We start from the raw sequence: 15,875 nt of genomic DNA on the forward strand, positions 1-15,875 counted from the left end.
CTGCCCAGGGGAGCTGCTCCCCCCACAGCCCCAGTACCCCTCACCCACCCCAAAAGAGATCACGGGTCTCTGCGACAGCACATTAAATTATATATAAGTACATGTGGACATACGTGCTCCATGCGAGTAGCTGAGTGCGTGTGTGCGTACGTACGTGAACACCCATAAACCAGGCGAACGCAGCTGCTCACATTACTACCTACAAAAAGTTTGTAATGCAGAAAACACACCACGGACTCCCCGATACCTTTTTTCCTGTCTAGATTTTTCTCACATTTCCAAAAAAAAACCCCCAAAAAATTTAAAAAATCTATTTTGCAAACCGCGTACCTCTCCTTATCTTTACTGGCAATTAATTTCAAGGAGGGGTATTCAATTTTGACGAGGACTCTAAAGATGTTAATATTTGAAGAGAGGAAAAAAAGTATGACATTAATTATTCAGGTATTAGTAGGTATGCTGACAGCATAGCCCAAACGATTTTCTGTCACAAACTGCTATTAACAGATTTTTTTTTTCTCCTCCACAGAAGTGTTCTACAAATACTCGGTACCAGTGTTTTTCTTGAAAGAGTAAGTGCTGAAATTATCATTATAATTGTAGGAGCAGTAAGGATTAATAATGAAAATAACGGGGACCAGAGCTCACCACAGACGTGAATCTCCCCTGAAATCACGTGATTAAAAACCCAACGTACGATATTGCAAATCGTGGCGGTGCACTGAGACCACCCCCATGGGGTCCCGACCTCCACCCCGGGGTCCTGCGCCCCAGGGACCCTCATCCCGTGTGCTCGCACCCCAGCCATGCACCCTGGGGGTCACATCCAGCCATGACCCCCTATGTCTGCACCCCACTGTGCCCCCCATCCTGGCGGGGGAAGACGTTGCTGCTCCCCCCTTACCAGCTGAAAGGGGCTTCTCCTCCAGCCCCCCCAGGCGGCACAGCTGGATGGGCCACAGCTGGGGGAGCACAGCTGGTGCCACCCCGGGTTCACAGAGTTCATGCTGCTGAGATTTTAGGGTGAGATAGGGAAAGCTGACACCTGGGGAGCACCCCCCCTCAGCCGGGCCAACAGCCGGCCCTGCAGCCCCCGTCACCTCGTTAGGGAGCCACACGGAGCAGGGCCAGGGGAAGTGGGGGGCAGCTGGGTGACACCCCGCTTCCAGCCGGCCCAGGGCCGCATCCTGCCTGGCCTCGGTCCCCCAAGGATGCTGCTTGCCAGCCAGTGCTCCCCGGTCGCCTCCTCCTTCCCCAGCTCCCTCGGTGCCGTTTCCTCTTCTCAGACCTAAAAAAGAGGAAATAAGAAAGGAAACGGGGGTGTCATGGTGTCATCCTGCCCCCTCGCCCCACGGCTCTGTCCACTCAGGACACACGGTGGGTGCCCAGCAGCCACCTTCAAGTGACACCCAGTGTCCCTGGGGTGATTTAGGGATGCAGGAAGCTTCATGTATGAATATTTCCCTCGGGGCACCTTTCAGGGCAGGGAATCCCACCTGGATAAATGCAGGGAAAAATGGGAATTAGCAGGGAAAAAACTACAAATATGTAGGTAAAGAATGGGAGTTATTTGCAGGGTGGAAGGGGAGGAAGGGAGGCTCCGTTTCCACAGAGCACCTCTGGTCCTGCCCACACCCAGAGGGACACGGAGCAGGGCAGAAGCAGCCCCATGACATTCCTGCGTCCCCAAAACCTCCCCGCTCCCCCCAGGCCCTCCCTGCCCCGTCGGAGGTTTTTCACTTCCACGTGTATTTATGTATTTCTGCTGTTGGGAACCGACGGGGGGTATCTGAGCACGGGCCCAACAGGGAGAATGGCAGCAGAGGGGCAGATCCCCAGCACCCACAACCCAGAATAACTCTATTTCCCAGAAAACCACCTTGGCTCAGGGTTTACCAGCCTGGAAGCAGCTGGTGAAGGGCTGGGGAGGGGAGATGGCAGCACCCCACATCTCTGACCTGCCGGCCTCCCCACACTCCCACCGGATTTTGGGGGACAAGCTGGTCCTGCACACACTTCATCCAAGCATCCTGCTCCCCAAATCCCGACAACAGGGGGGTCAGGTTCACCTTTTTCCCCCGTTACTGATGTTTCTGTTCATGCAGCACTGGGAAAAGTAACCCCAGTATTTGCGAGCGAGACGATAAATATATAAAATTAACTAGAGCTAAGAACATAAAATTCTAAATCTACCAGCAACATTTTTGTTCTTTTCCTTTTTTCATCCCCCAAAGTAATCTCCGATGAGAAGTTAAAGAACAGTTCGAGAATAATCCTCAACTTAGATCTTTACTGCGAGTCAAGGAGGGCTTTTCATCGCGTTAGAAACCACAGACAGCAAACCCTGGGCCTCGGTGCTTCGGATCCCGCAGGCTGCTCGGGGAGGATTGATTTCAGAGCACATCCCGATGGGTCACTTCTCTTTTATGACGAGCCGCTTGCATGCAGGATCCCGAGTTTCCTACGCAACGTCTTCAGTTATTTGGGGGGGGGGTTAACCACTGTAACGAATGGTTAATTACAAGCAGTCGTCTGGGCGGTTGCTGGTATTTCCAGCTGATTAAAGGGCTGGATGAGCCCAGTGTGTAAAACTGTAGGAAAAAATTCAATTTAAGGTAAACACCCTGAGTGTGCAGGGTCCTGGTGTGCAGAAGGGATGGATCCTCCCGGGGAGAGGGAGTGGATCCGGGCATGCTGCAGGGAGGCCGAGGGGCAATTGGGGTGAAATGGGGGTAAAATGGGTCAGAGGATCAACACTGCCCTGAACCCCCCCCACACACCTTCTGGGACCCCCAGACCCCTCCTGGGGGAGCAGCCCCCGAGGGGGAGAAACCCCCAGGGGTCACCCCAGCGCTTTGGGAACCCCCTTCCCCACAAACCCAGCGTGGATCCGTGCTGTTTGCCGGGCAGGGTGGTGTGAGCCAGCCCAAAGCCAGGATTTAATTTCCTTTCTCCCCCCCCCGGGTCTGGGAAAGGGAGAAAACCGGAGCCACACACCGGCCCGAGCAGGGCTCCTGTCCCCGGCCCAAACCTCCTTTTTCTGACAAAGGACAGGCAAAATCCTCCCCCGGTTTTGGGGAGGGGGAGGAGGATGAGCACAGTTTCCCATATGGCCTCATTTAGGGTAATTTCTTTCAATTGCTAAAAGCATAAACTCCACCTATTGAGCCCGTAGATTTATATGGAACAGCTGAAGGATCCTCCAAAGCGCTTTGTGGGCTGGCTGGGAGGGCCGGCTCCCACCTTCCAGAAAGGTTGGTGGATAATTTCTTTTTTTCTTTTTTTTTTTTTAAACTCATTTTTTGCTTCCCCACCACCACTGCTTTTTTTTTTTTTTTTTTTTGAAGAGGGAGATATTGATAACATGGGAGTTAGAAAGAGCCTCATAACTCACAATAAACCCTTGTCCATTCTCTTCTATTGACTACATGTAAACATGGTAAATGAAAGGCCTTTAGTGACACTTAATCCCTCACCCCCTCCCCGCTCCTTCCCTGCCCCCAGCCCAGCCTGCCCTGGGAGGGGGTTACGCTGCTTTTTTTCTCACAGCTTGCTGTTTTACTGAGCCCCTCCTCTGCTATCTAATTTATCATTAACACCCTGACACTAAACTAAATAAATGCAGCAGCTTCCCTCGGCTCCCCCCACACCTTGCTCCGGGGCTACAGATTTTTTCTTCCCTCCCCCCTTGAGTTTTTGGGTATGAACCAGCCGTAAATGTACAGGCTTTGGAGGAGGGGGGGACTCAGAGCCCCCTCCCCGGCAGGTCCCGTGCTGGTTCCTGCAGATAATTAACGTCATTATTAAATTACCTTCTTTAAAAGATAATAATAATAATAGCAGGGTCATTTGGCTGCGATTAGACCTGGTGCGGTCTCGCCGGGGTCGCTGCCTCCTGCTCGGGCTGCTCCCAGGCTTTGCCTCTCGAAATTTTAAATGTTTTTAAATGGGAGTCATTTTGAGTTGGATTCCTTTCCTCCCTGCCAGAAAGGAGGGGGGGAAAAAAAAAACCCTGCAAATAGGTTTCAAGCGCCGCGTTCGTGATTTACAGATCGATATTCTTGTGCAATTTGGGTTTCAGTGATTTTTAAGGGCGGAGGAGGTTTTTACCTGGCCCCCTGCAAAAGCGAGGTCATCAGATGATTTTGTGGCAATCGAATAATACCTCGTTATTAATCACAACTAATGAGGTCCCGGCTGGGGGTACGTTTCGTTTCTCTTTCCATTTTTCTCGGTTTGGAGAGATAATCTTTCTGGCTGTGAAAGAGCCGGGTAAACGCTTCCCAGGGCAGAATTTCAACCTTCCCCACTCCAAAATGACAGACTTCAGGCCCATTTCAACACACTGCACAGATAAAAACCCCTTCCAGTCTTTGGGTCGCTTGTTCTGATTCACGCTGGGGTTTGTGTTTGGATCTGGCTCTGCCAACGCTGCTTCAACGGGATCTTCCAGACTTTAGCCATGTTTCCCTTTGGCAGAGATTTTAAAAATATATCTGGAGTGCTCCTTCCATAAGGGGCACTAACTCCTGAGGCCCTCAAAATAGAAACACATGTTTGGGGAACAGTCTCTGCCCTACAAATTAGAGGGAAGGAGCTATTGATTTCCTATTAAATGTTGAGGAAAAATGTTTCTTTCAGGCAAAATTTGTCCACAGAAACGCTTAACACACACCCCCCCCCAAAGCCGCCGAGCACATGCGTGCACAGTCACACACTCACACAGGCGACGGGCCCACACGTGCCTTCGCGCAGCCGTAGGGCACGGAGGGTTGTAGCCACGCGGAGCCGAGGCCGTGGCCACAAACACGCGGGGACACGCTTGCGCACGCAAACACGCCGGCGAGCAAGCACGGAGCCGGCGTCCCCCGCGGGTCTGGCACACAGGAGGGTGCCAGGCCCATGGAGGGGGGGGGATGTGAGCAGAGGAACGTGCTTCCCGAACCACGTAAATAAACACGCACGGCCAGATGTGCACGGCCACAGCTGTACGTAGACGGGCGGCACAGGCTGATACACGCACCCTCCGTGACACGCAGGCACACGCACCCCCTCGGTGGGGGCACACACGCGTGCTCTGGGTGTACAAATGCATGTCCCCCCTCAAAGCGAGCACCCCCGGGAGCACCCACACCTCACACACACACACACACACACACGTGCACACCAGCCAGCCCCCACCCCCTGGCACGCACCCACAAAAAGGGCCGAATATCAGCCAGTTCTGTAAAAAAAAAATGTATTTATTTCTCAGCCTAGATTCCATATTGCACGCAGGAATTAACACTTTCATCGTCATATACTTACAACAACTTCAAATAAATAAAGATACAGTAAATCTAAACAGAAAACCCAATACATGGCTGGAAAAGGCTCTTTCCTCCCCTGGGTGGTTATTTTTAAATGTGTGTTTTAGGCCAGGGCATGGAGGAAAGGCAGCATCGGCCTCTGGATGTGCCCAGCCTGGGGAAATAACTCCCCTCCCCATCCACAGCACCCCTCAAAAATAAATTATCCCTGGGCAGAAGCATCCCTGGATCCGGGGGTCCAGCAGAGAAGCACCCATGAAGTGACCGACATTTTTAAACCCACTGGATGGGAATTTTTAATCCAGCAACGCAAAGAGAGAGCAAAGGTCCCTGAAACGCCCAGCCCCAAAAATAAACCCTTACAAACCGTGATTACAAAGCACCACACCATATCCAAGCTGAGATTTTTCCTGAGTCTAAAGCAGGCTGCATTTTTAAAAGCAGCACCCTTTCATAAAAGTTTTCTTTATTTTTTTTTTTTTTTACAACATACTTTCGGTTTTCTCCTACCTAGACAAATATTTTTATGGAAAAAAAAAAAAAAAATCCGTTTTTGCTTCGTTTGCACCCGTTTGGAAATAAAGCAATGTCACTAATGTCATTAGAAAGGTGCCTTTATATCCTTTATGCTGTCCTGGCGATGCGAGTTGATCTTTTGCTCAAAACCAGAACTACTTTGTATCGCTCGAACCGCTCCCTCCTCCCGGCTCATTGTGTCCCGCAGAGGTATTGCTTCTTCCAACCAACTACCGCTTGGGTTTGTTCATTTTTTAAGTCCAAAACAGGCTATTTCAGATAACAGTTTGAGTTTTCCTTTTTTTTTTTTTTTAATTTTTATTTTTTTCGATTTACTCTCTATGCATCGCCATCCCCCTTTCCAGTCTCTTACTGAAGGATCGCTAGGAAGATTACTCTTTTCTTTTTTTTTTTTTTTTTGGATCGCTTAATTTCCTTGAAACATGTTTAAAAACAAATGGGGGGATTATTATTATAATTTTTTTTTTTTTTTTTTTTGCTGTGAACGGGATGGTTCTGCTGCTTGAGGAGCCATTCAAGGTGTGTTTGTGTGGAAAGTTTTGAGGTATTTTGTATTGTTTTCACAGCCCTGCTACAACCCCCTTGCATTATATACAGATATCTACACCTACACACGCACGGACCTACGTGTGCGAGCAGATAAAGATGTGCGGGAGTGGAAAGTCTGCGTGTGCGCCCACACAGCCTGTAGTAATAGCTGTGGTTTCCGCACACCCGCACGTACAGCTACACACGGAGAGAAATCTCCGCGGACCCGCACACGCGGAGGTGTCCGCCTGCCCGCTCACCCGCCCACCCCACGCGCGCACTTCCCGAGGTGATTATATCCCTTAGAAAATATTCCTGAGTTATTTGGCTGTTACTGCCCGCGGCAGATGAGCTGCGGAGTCTGGGGTTTGCTGCTTTTTTTTTTTTTTTTTATATATATATATATATATATAGATTTTTTGCATTCATTCCCAGCGCGGATCTCGGGGGTTTTTTCTGCCCGGTCTCCGCGGGCGCTTTGTGCGGCCGGGGCTCCCTCCCGCGGCACCGCTCCGTCCCACCCACCCACCCGCAGTTTATTTTAAATTTTATTTTTCCTAGAAAATACATTTTTAACCCGATCCGGATTTAGGGGAGTCGGGGAGGGAGAGCGAGCGATCGTGCTCCGCGCTCGGCAATGACACGGAAAACGGGCGCGTGTCCCCCCCCACGCGTGTCCCCTGCCCTCTCCCCGGCTCTGCCCTGCGGGTCCCCCCCCGGGGGGCCAGGCCGAGGGGAGCAGGGGGGTTGTGGGGACATGCGGGGCAGAAAACCCCCCATTTGTGTGATTCCTGTGTGCGCACCCCGAGACAGCGATGCGGAAGCAAACTCCCCAAAATCGGCTTTTCTCGCTCCTACACACTCGCAGGTTTGGGATTTGGTTTTTTTTTTTTTTGGTAACCGGCCACGGCCACGGATATAAAACCTGAATATTTCGGAGAGAGAAGAAATCCCCCTCTTTTGCTCGGCATGGGAGCAACGGGAGGTGGGGTGAAGTAAACAAAAAAACGCAGTTAACCAAAAAACCCGCTAAAAACCCAAGTAAAACAAACATTGCTTTTAGCAACAATTCACCATCTCCAAGAAAAACAGCGCCTAATAGATACAAAATACGCTTGACCTTAAAAATGTCTTTTTTTTTTTTTTTTTTACCCACTGATGGAATTAAACCAAAAAAATCAAAACGGGCCGTGCCAGATCTGAATATTTTCTTTTGAATTCTGCGATGATTCTCCTTTTCCTTCCCTTTCCCTTCCCTTTTCACGGGAAGCAAAGGACGCTGTGAAGGGATTTTTTTGGGGGGAGCCAATTTTTGGAGGAAAAATAGAAATTCCCGAGCGGGCACTGCGTGATCCCCGGCCGCGGGCTGCGAATATTTTCTGTTGTAAAGAAGGGGGCGAAAAAGAAACACACACACCCCCCAAAAAAAAAAAAAAAAAAAAAAAAAACACCAAAAAAACAAACCAAAACCAAAAAAAACCCAAAAACCACACATCAGCTTTGATTTGCCTCACGTTTCCAAAACACAGCGGACTTCAGAGAGCCCGTCGGGCTTTGATGCCAAAGCGGGGTGGAAATCACATCAGAAATAGTCAAAAGAGCCAGTGACAAAGCCACTGGTTTGCAAGAAAAGTTAAAGTGGGATATGATTTCCTCTGCAGAGGAGAGAGACATCCGCATTCTTCCCCGCATTCCACTCCGGAGCTCGGGAGAGATCAAATTGTCCATCTGTACTCTATTGCTAATGCTCCTGGATCCTATTTCTTGTGCCCGTAAAGCTTTTACAGGCCTGCTACCTTTAGGCTATCGGAGTTTGGGTTATTATCCAGCAAACAACTCACTTTTTTCTTTTTTTTTTTTTTTTTTTTTTTTTTAAATATACGTGCAGCAGTTTCAAATAACTTCCTCTCAAAGCCTCCTGTTTTCTTTTAGTAAACAGAATTTCCTGGTCTTTTTAAAGTCGGTGTTTTCTTCCTGTCTCTTAAGCAGACAGAAAACATTACATTGCTATTAATATAGTTATTTGGAATAGCTGCTCCCAATTTCTCCGGGATTGACTCGGGCCGAAAAGGAGTGTTTATGCTGCATGACATCATTATTTCTCTCTGCGTGTGATTATTATTAGTTTAATCCAATGCCTTTATGGAGGAAAAGGCAGAAATTAGATCTATTCTTTCCTGGGTTTTTTGGCATAGGGGGGTGGGAAGGGGCGGCGGGAGCGGGGGCCGGGGCGAGCTGTGCGCGGCAGCGGGAGCCCCGGCCCTCCCCTCCCCTCCCAAATGCGCGGTTCATCCCAAATCCCTTTGCTGGGAATAACCCATCGCTTTTGGCAGCGGGGCGGGGGGGGGGGAAGGGGAGCGTCCATCCACCGCCCCCTCGGTTTGATCGCGTGTTTTAGCTTCGCCCCTTCAAACTCATTGCGAAACTAATAGCGGACCCTGGCAAATACACGGACAACAACAACAAAAAATAATCCTCCCCCCGCCGAGCAGAGCGGGGAAACCCCCCGTCCTGCCCCCAGCCGAAGCCGTGCACACACTCACTCGCACCCCCCAGAAACGCTCCCGCACCCCCCCACCCCCCCCCCCCCCGCCCCGGATCCCGCACGGCTCCTCCGAGCATCCACCTCCCTGCCCGGGACCCTCCGGCTCGGGGGGCCCCGGGGGCTCGGCGGGACGGAGGGACCCGCTCCCCCCCCCAACCCCCCCCGCCCCACCCCCGGGCCTCCCCCCCACCCCCCCGCCCACCCTGCATCTCTCATCTGTTGCATGTAAACCTTTCCTCCGGGCCGTCCGCTGTCCTTAGAGATCCTCCAAGCTATAGCCCCGGAATTTGAGGCTGGGGGGCACCGGGATGGCGTTGCCCCCCAGGTGCCAGCTCCACAGCGGGTGAGTTTTGGAGAGGGCCCAGGAGTTTTTGACCCCCAAGGAGGAGGCAGGACACAGGTCCCCATCTTCCCCCACGACCAGGGAGGGAGTACAGGGGAAGTTGCCCATGAGGCTGAAATTCCGAGGCGGGGTTGGCCCGGCGCTGCCGAGGCGTTTGCAGGGAGTGTTTCCCTTTTTGGCATTCCTCCTCGGAGTCTTTTGTGGCCTCCCTTTAGAGGAGCTCTGTTGCCTTTCTGCCTCAGCGCCTCTGGCAAGGCGTCTGCGCTTGGCATTCCTTTCCGAGCCATTGCCTTTCAAAGCTTTGTTTGACAAGGTGCTGGGGCTCTCTGCTCTTTTGGAGCCGGGGGATTTGAGCTCTGCAGCTTTACAGGACTCCGTCCTCCCTCCGTGGCGTAAACTTTTCCCGTCCAGGTTGAACCCTTTGGCGTAACACCACAGCTTGGATTGCCGGATCAGCCGGTCAAAGTGCTCCCGACGGGGCTCCCCCGTTTCCCCCGGGGGGGTCGGGCCGAGGCTCCCCGCCAGCTCCTGAGCCGGGGGCTGCGGGGCCGAGCCCGGGGCCGGCTCTTGGGAAGGCGCTCGCCCAGCTAAAGCTCCGCTTTGCCTCTCTGCCTGGTCACTGGGGCCTAACGAGGCTCTATTGTTCGAGGCATCTTTGTGCAAATCCTTCCCTTTGGCGCAGGGCTCCGCGTCCCCAAAGCCTCCCTCCTTTTGTTGCGGAGCCCCCCCAGGGGTGCTGCTCGGGGAGGGAGGGGGGGAGGAGGAGGAGGAGGAGGAGGAAAAGGAGGAGGAGGAGGAAGGGGAGGCCTCCTGCTTTGCGTACAGCTCCGGCAGCGGCTGGGCCCCCGAGCCCAGGGCTGGAGCCGGGCTCAAACTTTCCAAAGTTGATGCTCGCAAAGTCCTGGCCCAGAGCTGCTGCGAGAGGAAGAGGAGGTTGGGGTCGGGGCGCAGGGCTTTGCCCACGCTCGGGGGGGGCTCGGCGGGGCGCTCCTCGCCGAGGGGCTCCCGGGGGGGCTGCGGCTGGAAGCGGGGCAGAGCCGCCTGCCTGTACCGGGTGCTCTGCACCGAGTCCCCGCTGCACAGCGAGCTGCTCTCCGACTCCGAGGAGCTGCCTTCCTCGCTGCTGCACGAGCTGTCCCCTTCCTCCTCCTCCTCCTCCTCTTCCTCCTCCTCCGAGGAGTCGCTGGAGGTGGCGGGACTGGACCCCCCCAAATCCAGGCTGGAGTCCGAGTCGCTGGAGTAGCCGGCGGAGGTGCCCTGTCGCTTGGAGCCGGGGAAAACGGAGGAGCGGCCTTTCCGGGGGGCCGCGGGCCCCTTCTCGGCCGGGAAAAGCCCCTTCCCGCAGCAGGGACCCCGCTTGCGCCGGCCCGGCTGGGCGAGCGCAGCCGCCTGCGCGGCGGGATGCGCGGCCGCGGGGTGCAGCAGCGCCAGATCGCGGGGGTACCCGGCCAGGACACCGGCAAAAAACCCACCTCGGTCCCCCAAACCGCAGCTCCTCCGGCCGCGGGGGGGTTTCTCGAAGGCGGGGAAGGCCCGGTGGAAGGGCTGCGGGAGCAGCGCGGCCGGCGCCGAGCGCGGCTTGGGGAAAGCGGGGGGCAGCTTGGGGCGGCCGGGGGGCGCGGGGGAGCAGCAGCCGCCGGCTCTGCAGGGCGGCAGGAGCTGGGGCCGGGGGCAGGGGAAGAGCTCCCCCGGGGCCGGCAGCAGCAGCTGCTCCCTCCTCTTGCTCTTCCTCTTCCTCTTCCTCCTCCGGGGGCTGAGGCTCTTACAGGAGGTGCAGAGAGCCTCCAGGTCCGCCTTGGAGATGAGGGAGCATTTCACCGCGCGGGTGGGCACCGAGTTGATGGCTTTGAGGGTCCGGAGCTCTTTGAGATCGCAGCGTCGGCTCTTGATCTTTAAGGTTTCCATCTTCTTGCTGATGGTGGTCCTGGGGATATCCTTAAACAGGTCGCTGAGGACCTGGGCCAAAGCAAACATCTGGGTGCCATTGATCTGTAAGTATCCCAAGTTTATCCCTTCGATTTCTTGATAGCCAGCATGAAAATCCCCCGGCCTGGCTTCCCCATTGTAATCCATGGTGGCTGGAACAATTCCGAAGGTCCCTTCGCAGGTCAGGAACATTTTGCAAGGAGCATTTACTTTGTCTCTTTCAAAGGGGGCATTGAAAATAAGGACATATTTGTTTCCACTCCCTGATCACACACATCCCTACCCCTCCGGAGAGGTGGGGGAGGGGGGAGGGGAGAAAAAAAAAAAAAAAGAAAAAAAAAAAAAGAAAAAGCAGTCGATCTCCCTTTCAAACGCTCCAGTCAATGGTTTGCAACATCTTCCAAACACCCAGTTCCTCCGCCTGTACCGGGGCTTGACTCCTCGTCTTCCCCCTCCCCAGCCAAAAAAAAAGAAAGAAAAATAAAGAAGTCAAACATCTTGCATCCTCCAGGCTCCCCACGGCCACCTCCCACCCCGCGGCCGCGCACCCCACCTTCCACTTCAAAAATAATCTCGGGGGGGGGGGTGTGGGGGGGGGAAGGAATCAACAAGCACAGACCCCCCCTTTGCTGTTCGAAGCCACTGAGATGCTTAAGCAAACAAAGCTCCCGACAAGGGGAGGGGGGGGGGGGGCGGAAAAATGGTAGCGGAGGGGGGGGCTGGGAGGCGGGGGAGCCCCGGGGCTCCGTGCGGCTCCCACCTTCCGCGGGCTCCGCACTCGCGGCCCCGCCGCCGCGTACGGTATATCCTCGGGAACACCCCACCGCGCCGTCCCCGCCACCCGCCAGCTGATTGGGCACTCCGGGCCTGTGATGTCATAAAACCCCAACATTTCACACGCACACCCCCGCGCAAAACCTCAGAAACCCTTGGGCGGGCCGCGCAGCACCGCGCAGCACCGCGGCTCCGCCGCCCCGACACCCGGGCGCACACAATAGAGGCAGCCTTGGGTGGTTTGGGGTTGTTTGGTTGTTGGGGTTTTTTTTCCTGAAAAAAAAATAATAATTACAAATTACGCTGTCTTTTCGAGGTGATGGTAGCGCGGGTGCCTCCGCATTGTTTCCGCGGTTTAGCTTTTTTTTTTTTTTTTTTTTTTTTCCACGTAGGGTTGTTTTAAGAGAGGTTGCTGCGCCTTCCCAAATCTGCCCGGATTCCTCTGGGATGGGGGGTGTGCGTATATATTTAATAAAGCGTGAACGATATTCCTCTAAGCGAGTTGTTCAAAACGATTGACTCCGCAACAATTCATCCTTCAACCCGGAGTGGAATGCTTATTAATTGCCAATTACTGTATTTATTATCTGGAGTGAGCACGGGCTGGAGCGCGGTATCAACAATAACATCGGCAATATGTACAAATAAAAGCAATGCAAAGATATTTATATTCCTTTTTACTCACACACGTTCTTTATTCACTTCGCATCTTTTTCTTCCAAACTCTTTCTTTAAAAAAAAAAAAAAAAAAAGGGAAAAAAAAATTCTTTTGCATGCCTTTGCGCTGCTTAACTTTATTTCAAACTTTAAGTCCCAAGATTTCTTCGGCATTTAGTAGCTCGCTCCTGCCTTACAAACCAGGCGATGTTTTCCCAAAAGCAGGGCTGCAGATTTCTGTCTTCAAGGGGGGAAAATTAAAAAAAAAAAAAAAGCCAAAAAAAACCCCCAACCCCTTACCCAGCCCGGAGCTCCATTGTCCCGTCCCCTCTATTTCTTTATAAACCTGAAGCTACTTAAGCGAAGTGAGTGGAGCCGCGGAGGCTGGACCGAGGGATTTTAACTCTCTGCTCAGGAGGCTAATTTTGGGGAAACAGTTACCTCGGAAACCTTTCTGGGGGAAGGGAAGCTGCAGCTCTGCAGCGCATGCTGTTCCCTTTCAAGCTTCGTCTGTCTCCCACATGAGAAGTTGCTTTTAGTCTTCCTCGCCTTTTTTTGTGGTTCAAATGGCAAAATCTGAGTAATTTGATAATAATAATTTGTTAAACTATATGTACAATCAACCACAAATGATCCCGATTTAGAAACAATCCCAGAGGAGGAGGAGGAGGAAGCGCATTCCTGAGTATGCGTGTAAAAAAATTTAAAATAACTCCAACATCGCCTTTAATTTGGGAGCGGAGATCACCTGATTTGCTTTTACCTCCTCGCCGGCTGACGGGGAGCGGAGCCTCCCGGTGCCAATCCCGATTCTGCCGGGGGAGGAATCACTGCCGGGGGGTCCCCCCTCCCCAGCACCCATGGGCGCGCACCCCCCGCAAACGCTTGGCCTTGCTGCGAGAAGCAAAGCCCCCGTTTGCCAGATCTGGCTGCATTAAACCACCACATTTCACCCTCGTTTTCCACAGGCAAGAGTTTCCTGTGAGTAAAGGTCTGCCGGCCAACACAAACACCAAATTCCTCTTTGTTTGGGCAGAGGGGAGGGGGGAGAGTTTGCATCGCGATGGACGGAAAGTGGCCGGTTAGGGGATACTGCAGCTGGGGGCTGTGGCGTGGCTCGCTGCGAGGGGCCACAGAAAGTCCTGTTTGGAGCCAGCCTGGAGTTTCCCTTCGCAGATCTGAGGGAGATCCTGGATATTTTTCTTTCCACGGAAAGCCAGAGCCATTTTACCTATAGGCTGAGCTCTGCTCCGTGCCAGACTGGAGGAGGGGAGCGTGGGGTGGAGGGAAGGACCTGGCAGAGAATATCCCTGCCCCATGCGGCTGATGCAGCCGGGGAGGGGGGGTGTGCGGGGCGGGGGGGGGGGGCTGGTAAAGAAAATACAAGTTCGAGCAGCGCACTAAACTGTTCCCAATCGCTTGTGGGGCTTTAGAGGGGACCTGGAGCCCCCGGCTCGCCGGCCAGGAGGAAACAGGGCTCAGAATCCGCGCAGAGGCGAATGTATGGATACGTCATTTCCCAGGAAATCTCTGTCGATAGGAACACAAATAGGCAATATTTTGGCTATGGATAAAGTTCAATAGTGTGTGTGTGCGTTGACGTCTCTATAGGGACGCAGACAGCCCCATGTGGGACATACAGATACTTTACAAACCCGTGTATACATACGTATATATATAAGTATAGTGGTGGGCAGGGTACTCGCGGCCAGGGCCGTGGTTCAGAAGCAAAAGCGGTTTAGTCGCTCCATAAGCGCCCGGTGCTTCTGCTATAGGCGCCCTTGCTGCTCTCGCCGTGGGTGCCCCACTGCCCCGCTATAACGCTTTCCTTTAGAAACGTATAGACGAGCTGGTCGTTATTCGGTGCACGGCGGCTTCTACACGGCTTTATTGTCCGGGTGGCCACAGGCCTGACACGGAAATGGCCACGGGATGGGCTGCTGCGTGGGTCCCACGCGAGGGCTGGGGGCGAGCGGGGCTGCACCCACCCCCAGCGATGGATATCTGTATATGTGTGTATCTATTTGTATATTTGTGTGTCTGCGTATTTGTATATCTATTTATTTGTATATCTATTTGTGTATCTAAATATTTCTATATCTACATATTTGTATATTTGTGTATCTATTTGTATATCTATATATTTGTATATCTATATATTTGTATCTCTGTGTACTTGCATCTCACCCCAGCTGCTGCTCCCGAGGGTGGAGAAGGGGGGGTTCCACCCCCCCGGGAGGGTAGGACAATAACCCGGGGGTCCCCGCGGTAATCCCCACCCGTGAGCCATCACCGGGAGATTTCTCCCTCGTACCTGCCGGGGCTGGTTGTTTCCGCGGGAGGCAGTACAAGGGATCGGGTTCTGGGGGTACCCCCACTTCCAGGGGATCCTGGAGGCGCAGGACCCCCCCTCCCTCCCACCCCTCTCCCCTCGGGGAGCGGGGGACTTCTCAGGTGAGATTACCCCGGTAAACTCATCCCCACGCACCGCCCCGAGTGGGCTCCGGTGCAGATAAAGGTGCGTTTCTGCCTGACGCGGAAGTGCGCACCCCACGGCGCTGCGCGGGGACGGGGGGGATCCACGCGTGTCCGGGCCTCCGCGGGCTGCGGACGGGACAGGACGGGGGGGTCCGTTCTGCGCGGGTCGGGGTCGGCTCCGCACGCCCCTCCCGGGGCTCTCGGGCGGAGACGGAGCAGGAGCCGCTGCAAACCTCTTCCGCGGCCGCGGGGTGCAGCGCGGCCGCGCAGCAGCGCGGATCCCTCAGGCTCCAGCTGGGGCTTCCCGTGGGGTTTCCACGTTGGTTTCTCGGTGCTTTATTTTTCTGTTTGGCCTGGTGCAAGAGCATCAAAGCTTGGGGGAGGAAAATAAAAATTAAAAAAATCATTGAAAACCCCAAATATGAGTTGCGCCGGTTAGGAAGAAGTTTTAGGGGCTGGGGCCCTTCTGCGTGGGTTGTGCACGGTGTACGCGAGGTCTCTCAGCGCGGGTGGGGCGGCTGGTTTTGGCCTGGCAGCTCAAATCTCGCTTGTGGTTCTTACACCCCTCGCAGAGAACAGGAGAGGGGGGAGATACCTAAAAAAAAAAAAAAAAAAAAGCAGGTGCCAGCGGGAAAACAGGGGAGATGCTGCCGGTGGGAGTGAGGGCAGGGGGTGAGTGGGAGGAATTCACAGAGCAGCTGGCACTTCAGCAGGATACATCAGATTTACCGTGAAAAAAAAGTGATTAGAAATTAATATTGGCCTAACGGAATTATTT

The 15,875-nt window shown here is 53.7% G+C and overlaps 1 protein-coding gene and 1 long non-coding RNA gene across 2 annotated transcripts; one reads left to right on the forward strand and one right to left on the reverse strand.

The window, feature by feature from the left end:
- Positions 1 to 1,093: 1,093 nt before the first annotated feature.
- Positions 1,094 to 11,785, reverse strand: EPOP (elongin BC and polycomb repressive complex 2 associated protein). The gene is made up of 2 exons (XM_074849563.1): positions 9,151 to 11,785; positions 1,094 to 1,288 (listed from the first exon to the last, which is right to left on the reverse strand). The coding sequence occupies exon 1, from the start codon at positions 11,378 to 11,380 to the stop codon at positions 9,176 to 9,178; it is 2,205 nt and encodes a 734-aa protein (XP_074705664.1). The 5' UTR covers positions 11,381 to 11,785; the 3' UTR covers positions 1,094 to 1,288; positions 9,151 to 9,175.
- LOC141934227 (uncharacterized) lies at positions 9,129 to 12,963 on the forward strand. The gene is made up of 3 exons (XR_012626291.1): positions 9,129 to 9,262; positions 11,160 to 11,253; positions 12,355 to 12,963. It is a non-coding gene; the product is annotated as an uncharacterized LOC141934227 (long non-coding RNA).
- Positions 12,964 to 15,875: the final 2,912 nt, after the last annotated feature.

Source organism: Strix aluco, chromosome 24 (genome assembly GCF_031877795.1).
Source record: "Strix aluco isolate bStrAlu1 chromosome 24, bStrAlu1.hap1, whole genome shotgun sequence".
NCBI classification, from domain to species: Eukaryota; Metazoa; Chordata; class Aves; order Strigiformes; family Strigidae; genus Strix; species Strix aluco.